Below are 7,812 nucleotides of genomic sequence, written 5' to 3'. Positions count from 1 at the left end.
TTTGATAAATGATCTCGGAATTAATCAAGAATATGCTAACATCTATTGTGATAGCCTTAGTGCTATATGCTTGGCCAAGGATCAGGTTCATCATGATAGAACCAAGCATATAGATGTTAGATATCACTTCATTAGGTCAGAGAGAAGAATCAAAGTTCATAAGATTAGCACTCTGCACAATCCTGCTGATATGTTCACAAAGCCAGTTCCAAAGAGCAAGTTTGATCACTGCTTAAGCTTGCTCAATGTAGATTGTTGGGGTTAAAATCATGTGTGTTTGGAGGGTGTAGCTTGTGTTTTATATGGATGTTGGTTCAAGGTGATGAATTGCTGGGCTGTGACCAAAATCCATATGGAAGTTTATTTTGTTATTTTTCTGTTTTGTCCTCTGTTTATATAAGGCAAGGATGCCCTGTATTTTACATAGAGGATAAGCTTCCACTTTTATAATGCAACCATAATAAAAGCTTTCTGTTTTTCCCTCCCGTGGATGTAGCCTTACTCAAGCCTTACTCAATGGCTGCCACTGAATGCACCAAAGTCCAACAATTGCTAGTTTTCTTGCAATTTTAACATCACCTTCATCCTCAACATGGATATGTACATCTCCATGAACTAGGTCATGCATCCAATCTGGGTACAACACATGGAAATCTTCTGCAGAAGACGTGTCTACATTCTTCCTTCCTCCAACCATTTCTAACAACAACATTCCGTAACTATAAATATCAGACTTATAAGACACATTCCCAAAGTTTCTGGAGAAAACTTCAGGTGCAATGTATCCCAAGGTTCCCCTAGCAGCTGTCATGGACACCAAACTAGGATTCTTGGAACACAATTTTGCTAAGCCAAAATCAGAAATTTTTGGAGTGAAGTTGTCATCAAGTAACACATTGTGAGGATTGATGTCAAAGTGAATAATGGGATGGTTACAACCTTGGTGAAGATACTCAATCCCTTTAGCTATACCAAGAGCAATGTTCTGCAGCTTCTCCCAGCCAAGGAAATCCTACTTATCATCTGGTGGAAATATGATGCTTTGTAGCGAACCATTTGGAAAGAAATTGTAGACCAGAGCACGATGGATTCCTTTAGCACAATAGCCAAGCAAACGAACCACATTGATGTGGTGGATTTTGCCCATAATTTCCAATTCATTGATGAACTCTTTCCCTTCTTCCCTCTGTATTATTGAGGATCTTCACAACCACCAGAATCTCAATTGAAAATTTTCCTCTTAATACAACCCCATGAGCTCCTTCCCCTAACTTCTCTTTAAAACCACCTGTGATTCTTTTCACATCAGCATTAGTAAATCTTGTAGGCTTTTTTGCCCTGTATTCCTCTAAGAACTTCTTCACCCTTGCTTGGTCCTCTTCTTTCTGTCTAAAATTGTATATGATCTTAAAAATGGCAATAACTACGAACCCCAAAAGAATCGAACCTACAATAACAATAGGAGACTTGATTAAAAAAGAAAAAAAAAGGCAAAAAGACTAAGTGAAGTTGTGTGAAGGAGTTTGATCTAACATGTAGTAGAGTAAATAAAAAGATTTGGGAACACGAATAGTTTTTTGTTTGTCCTTGCAGTCGAAACATTCAATGTCACCTTTGTTGTTCTTCCATTTACATTTCTTTCCTTTTGCTTTGCACTTACTAGAATTTGCTTCCAACCATCTCAAATCCAACGAATTTCGCTGCATCCCGTAAACCAAAACTGGTGTAACGATGTCAAACATTTTGGTACAAGATGTTAGGTCCAATCTGAGCACACTGTCGTCAAGATCAGAAACATAAATTGGACAGGAGATCATATCTTGTGAGTCTGACAGTGACTGTTCAGAGTTTCTCAGGTATTGATGCTCAACTGAAGAACAGTTGTAGAAGCTCAACTTACTATTGTAGAGTTCGTGCACTTCCTATTGTAGCTAACACAGGCTTTCAACACTTGTTGGATGTCACTTATATATTGTATAAAATTAAAACGTGTAAGTGATTAAGTCCATTGGATGTGAATAAAACAACTCAGTTTATATATACTGGTTTTCATAATAGGTGAAAGCTAGTTAATTAGCAACACTCGAACGTTGAATATAACTCATTAATAAAACAATTTTTCACTTATGGTTGGACGCGCACTAATAAGAGTTTTAGAATGAGAAATAATACCAAGTGTGCTCGTTATGTAGTAGCTCCTATTCACCTGAGCACACGATAAATCCCTAACAACAATAGTCATGGGTTTGGATTGGTAAGGGTGACAAGGTCGTGGTAGGGGATTTGGTATCATGGTGGCGACGAGGTCTTTGTGGGGGTTCAGGTTAATAAAGGAGGTAGCGACGATGGTTTGGATCTGTGGTGGTGACAACAAGGTTGTCATAGGGAGTTTGGGTTTGTAAGGGTGGTAGTGATAGGGGTTTGGGTGCATGATGGTAGCAACGCGGTGGCGGGGTGGGGTCGTGGTGGCAGTGATGTGGTTGGTAGGTTTGGGTTCATGGTGACAATGAGGTCATTGACAACAAAGTTGAGAGAGAAACTAGAGATTTTGAGATTTTGTGAGGCTAGAGCAAAAAGGAGTTCAAATTAATAATACGAAAAATGATTCGACATTGATTCTGATTTGAACAGATGTTACAACTGATATAAAAAGATATTTTTTATATTGATTTATAAATAGCTAATGTTATGAAGTTGCATTGAATTTTAAGAATGCACAACACCATTTACCACAAATTTTCAAACAACTAATGTTTACATCGACATAAAATGTGTTTCATGTAATCGTGATTAAACGCCATTTGATAGATAATAATAATAATAACAATAACAATAATAATAATAATAGTAAATATATAGTTTTTATTAAAATCTTTAATATTTTAACAATATTTTAAAAAATTAAAACACATGTATTATTTTCCATTTAAAAATTTTAATGTCCACATTTTTATGGAAAAATTAATTTACATATAAATGAGTAACATTGATTAACCACAATTTATATAAATATATGTTAAAATTAGTTTTGATTTTAATTTATATAAATGAATAAAATTAATAAACCACAATTTGATATAAGGCGTGCTTAATTGCACTTTTTGCCTTAACCTTTTTAATTTTTGGTGAATTTTACCCTAACAAATTAAAATTATTATATTTTACCCTTAATTTTTAAGAAACTTATAAATTTTACTTCTTGTCATTTATCCATTGATAAACATAAAAATTAGAAGTAAAATATGTCAAATTAATTTGTTAAGAGTAAAATTCATCAAAAATAGAAAATTTAATAATAAAAAATATAATTAAATCTTTATATATATATATATTATAGAAATTTAATTATTGATCACAAGTCTATTTGTTAGTCTTCGAGTTCAGCTTTTTCTATTGTTTATTTCGCAAACGTAGCAATTTAGATAATTACTGGTTGGTTCATAGAATGTACTCGTCAAAAGTCCACCACACATCTAGACTTGTGGAAAAGAGAAGTCTTCCATTAATATCCGTGTTGATATATAGTAAGTTTTATTCAAGCAATACATTCTAATGATTTTGACAGGGTTGCCTTATATAATCACATGATATGCAGCGACTTTGACTAGTCAAAGTCATTGTGTAATTCATATAATTAGTATTTACAAAATTGAAAATAATAATTATTCCAACTTTAATATTATTGGATTTTTTTATCGATCAGTCAGAACATAATTAATATTGTTGGATTGCATGTATAAGGTGAAAATTTATTACCAGTGTGAAAAATATTTTGATTTTTTTATCCATAAATATTAATTATTAATATTATTAGATTTTTGTTAGTTGGAAAATTTGAATCCAATTTCTCTCTCTTTCTCTTCTTTCTTTCCCACCTGATTAAATTTATATCTCTTATTTTAATTTCTTTGTGTTACATGGGCACGGGAGAGGAAAAGATGGTTACGTTAACATACACAGAGTTGTATCAAATGAACTTTGAGATCCTCAGCAAATTATAGTGACTTAACTTACCAATGAGCTTTTTTTATGGATTTATTATTTCAATTTTTCTTCTGTTATTTATTTTTGTTATTAATTATCTTCATATATTTCATGCAAAAATCTTGCACGTATCTTGAAACAAACTTTAGTTATTATCACAGGTACTATTCATTAGTCTTTGCTAAAGGACAATGTAAAATAGAAGCAGTTCCGCTCACTAATTAAAGTCTATGCCGTGAAGATTAATACAGGTTTAAATTTCAAAGAATATGACAAGGTTGTCTTGTATATATGTCCAATCTAAGTGTCACTCTCACTGTCATGCATTATTATTTTGGGGAAGACAATGTTCGTGGACCTGATCCTTGTTAGTGTTAATTGAAATTGAACAGGTCATATATAGCCAATTTTTTGTGTATTAATTTAACTATTTATTATTTCTATTTTTCAGTTATTTATTTTTGTATCAAATTATCTACATATATTCCATGCATAAGTCATGCATGTATTTTTATCAAAAAGGTATATAAGTCATGCATGAGTTGGTGTAGTACTCTTCAAATAACATAATATTGACTAAGAGGAGTGGTATAATTTTCTTTCTTATGTGCGAATTTTCTTACAAATTTTGGTTTCCAAGTAATACGGACATCAATAATCAATTTCCTGCCATTTGCAGCAAATTGCTTTGTAGAAAAGTCGAAGTTTAGGAAATTTTCAGTAGATTTTCACACGAAAATATCCTCAAGCATTTTTCTTTGTAGAAATTTTATTTCAAAAATTCTCAACTAGCTAGGTTTCCTGCAGGTTTCAAATCCTCAAATAGTTCTGCATGTAATTTTCAGGTGAATCTAAAATCCACAAGTAATTTTCCAGCAGATTATAAATCCCATATAATTTTCCTATAGATTTTAAATTCGCAAGTAATTTTCTTGTGAATTTAAAATATCCGCATTAATTTAATTTTTATTTTATTTTATAAATATTAATGCATGATTATGAGTTTTTAATATTAATATCCTTCAGAATTTGTTTAGGAAAGAAACAAATTTGATTAAAAAGTCTAGCCCTTGTTAAGAATAAATTTGGTAAACTCTTGTGTATTGTTTGATTTAAACATTTTCATATCTTGGTTTTTTATAACTCAATTTTATTTACAGACATGCTGAAAGCACAAATGAAAATTAAGTAAATGGAAAAATAGGAAATAAAATTGAGGTTCTGTAATTACCACCCAGATAGAAGACGAATTTAATACAAACTACACAACTATATGAATAATAAAATAATGAGTAATTCATTTTTTGAAGATGTAAATGTTCAATGTTAAAAATAATTGTTCACTACATTTAATTGAACTTCAGTGGGGTTTTTTTTTTTTTTTAAATCTTACCAATAGTAGTTTTCGATTTATTGACACCATTAAACTCTTATTTCATAATCATTTTTCACCAAACATATCCAAATATTAAACATCATTTATATACTCAATTATATATATATATATATATATATATATATATATATATATATATATATGTATGTATAAAAGAATAATTGATTAATTATAATAATAATTTACTTTATTTTCATACATTTGATTCAAACACAACAATTTTTCCTTGAGGAGAAAACAAAATATGTGTAAACACTAATCATCTCCCGTTGTAAATAAATCAATAAGTTAATTTCTCATTCTTGAATTACTTCCAATTCCAAAGGTAGTCTTGCCGAAGTGAATCCACTAGGAATGGTGGAAGTAGATGAGTGAAATGGATTAGGAGGAACAGTTAATAGGTCTTCCTCTTTACTTTCCAACATTTGTATGACAGATTTTATGGATGGCCGGTTCAATGGCTGCCACTGAATGCACCAAAGTCCAACAATTGCTAGTTTTCTTGCAATTTTAACATCACCTTCATCCTCAACATGGATATGTACATCTCCATGAACTAGGTCATGCATCCAATCTGGGTACAACACATGGAAATCTTCTGCAGAAGACGTGTCTACATTCTTCCTTCCTCCAACCATTTCTAACAACAACATTCCGTAACTATAAATATCAGATTTATAAGACACATTCCCAAAGTTTCTGGAGAAAACTTCAGGTGCAATGTATCCCAAGGTTCCCCTAGCAGCTGTCATGGACACCAAACTAGGATTCTTGGAACACAATTTTGCTAAGCCAAAATCAGAAATTTTTGGAGTGAAGTTGTCATCAAGTAACACATTGTGAGGATTGATGTCAAAGTGAATAATGGGATGGTTACAACCTTGGTGAAGATACCCAATCCCTTTAGCTATACCAAGAGCAATGTTCTGCAGCTTCTCCCAGCCAAGGAAATTCTGCTTGTCATCTGGTGGAAATATGAAGCTTTGAAGTGAACCATTTGGAAAGAAATTGTAGACCAGAGCACGATGGATTCCTTCAGCACAATAGCCAAGCAAACGAACCACATTGATGTGGTGGATTTTGCCCATAATTTCCACTTCATTGATGAACTCTTTCCCTTCTCCCTCTGTATTATTGAGGATTTTCACAGCCACCAGAATCTCATTTGAAAGTTTTCCTCTGAATACAGCCCCATGAGCTCCTTCCCCTAGCTTCTCTTTAAAACCACCAGTGATTCTTTTCACATCAGCATAAGTAAATCTTGCAGGCTTTTCTGCCCTGTATTCCTCTAAGAACTTCTCCACCCTTGCTTGGTCCTCTTGTTTCTGTCTAAAATGGTATATGATCTTAAAAACGACAATAACCGCGAACCCCAAAAGAATCGAACCTGCAATAACAACAGTAGGAGACTTTATTAAAAAAGAAAAAAGAGGCAAAAAGACTAAGTGAAGTTGTGTGAAGGAGTTTGATCTAACCTGGTGCAGAGTAAATAAAAGATTTGGGAACATGAATAGTTTTTCGCTTGTCCTTGCAGTCGAAACATTCGATGTCACCTCTGTTGTTCTTCCATTTACATTTCTTGCCTTTTGCTTTGCACTGACTACAATTTGCTTCGGACCATCTTAAATCCAACGAATTTCGCTGCATCCCGTATGCCGAAACTGGCGTAACGATATCGAACATTTTGGTACAGGATGTTAGGTCCAAACTGAGCACACTGTCATCAAGATCAGAAACATAAATCGGACAGGAGATCATGTCTTGTGAGTCTGACAGTGACTGCTCGTAGTTTCTCAGGTGTTGATGCTCAACTGAAGAACAGTTGAAGAAGCTCAACTTACTTGTTTTAGCTTCATCGTCAAATTTGTAAGGATGAATAAGAGAATCGTTGATTTGCAGAAACTTGTGCGGAAGGCAATTTTCCGGGTCTTTCAACCCAATTTCATGATTTTCGTAGTTTATGTAACTGACTTGGAGTTTTACGGAGGAGAGAGCAAGCATAGTCTCATTTTTTTTAGTACAATATAGACAAAACCCCGGATAACCACATTCATCTTTAATTCCCTTGATGAGTTTGAAGGGAAATCTGATAGGTGGTTGGCCAGAGCCGCAAGACCATTCCCCACACTCATTGTTGCTGCTGCCACTTTTGATAAGGAGAAGGATTAACATTATTTGGAGGGGCAGCACACTAGGAGGCTCTGTCATCTCAGTAACGTGTCCTTTGTTTTCTTTTCGTGCCAGATAGAAACACAGTGAATATTTAACATTATTTATGTTTGAACAGATTTTATGTTTTTTATTTTGTATTGAATAATCAGTTGCAGAAACCAGATAGAAAATGGGAAAACGCGGTTTCTCAGTCCAAGTCAACACATGTTTGGATCCTCGACGCGGTTAGGACATGACTTAGGTCATTCTAGAAGCAAGTC

The 7,812-nt window shown here is 33.4% G+C and overlaps 1 protein-coding gene and 1 pseudogene across 1 annotated transcript; both read right to left on the bottom strand.

The window, feature by feature from the left end:
* Positions 1-502: 502 nt before the first annotated feature.
* LOC114391713 lies at positions 503-2,431 on the bottom strand (annotated as a pseudogene).
* Positions 2,432-5,545: 3,114 nt separating this feature from the next.
* Positions 5,546-7,649, bottom strand: LOC114391794 (rust resistance kinase Lr10-like). The gene is made up of 2 exons (XM_028352769.1): positions 6,856-7,649; positions 5,546-6,767 (listed from the first exon to the last, which is right to left on the bottom strand). The coding sequence occupies exons 1-2, from the start codon at positions 7,586-7,588 to the stop codon at positions 5,677-5,679; spliced, it is 1,824 nt and encodes a 607-aa protein (XP_028208570.1). The 5' UTR covers positions 7,589-7,649; the 3' UTR covers positions 5,546-5,676.
* Between the last annotated feature and the right edge of the window lie 163 nt (positions 7,650-7,812).

Source organism: Glycine soja, chromosome 17 (genome assembly GCF_004193775.1).
Source record: "Glycine soja cultivar W05 chromosome 17, ASM419377v2, whole genome shotgun sequence".
Lineage (NCBI taxonomy): Eukaryota > Viridiplantae > Streptophyta > Magnoliopsida > Fabales > Fabaceae > Glycine > Glycine soja.
Note: the sequence above shows the minus strand (reverse complement) of the source record. Positions and strands in the feature narration are given on the sequence as shown.

What these genes read in the sequence shown, in the direction of transcription:
- LOC114391794 (XM_028352769.1), bottom strand. Translation starts at nt 7,588, where the DNA reads ATGACAGAGCCTCCTAGTGTGCTGCCCCTCCAAATAATGTTAATCCTT. An exon ending in TTTTATTTACTCTGCACCAG is followed by an intron (nt 6,768 to 6,855) that starts GTTAGATCAAAC and finishes TTGTTATTGCAG; the next exon opens with GTTCGATTCTTTTGGGGTTC.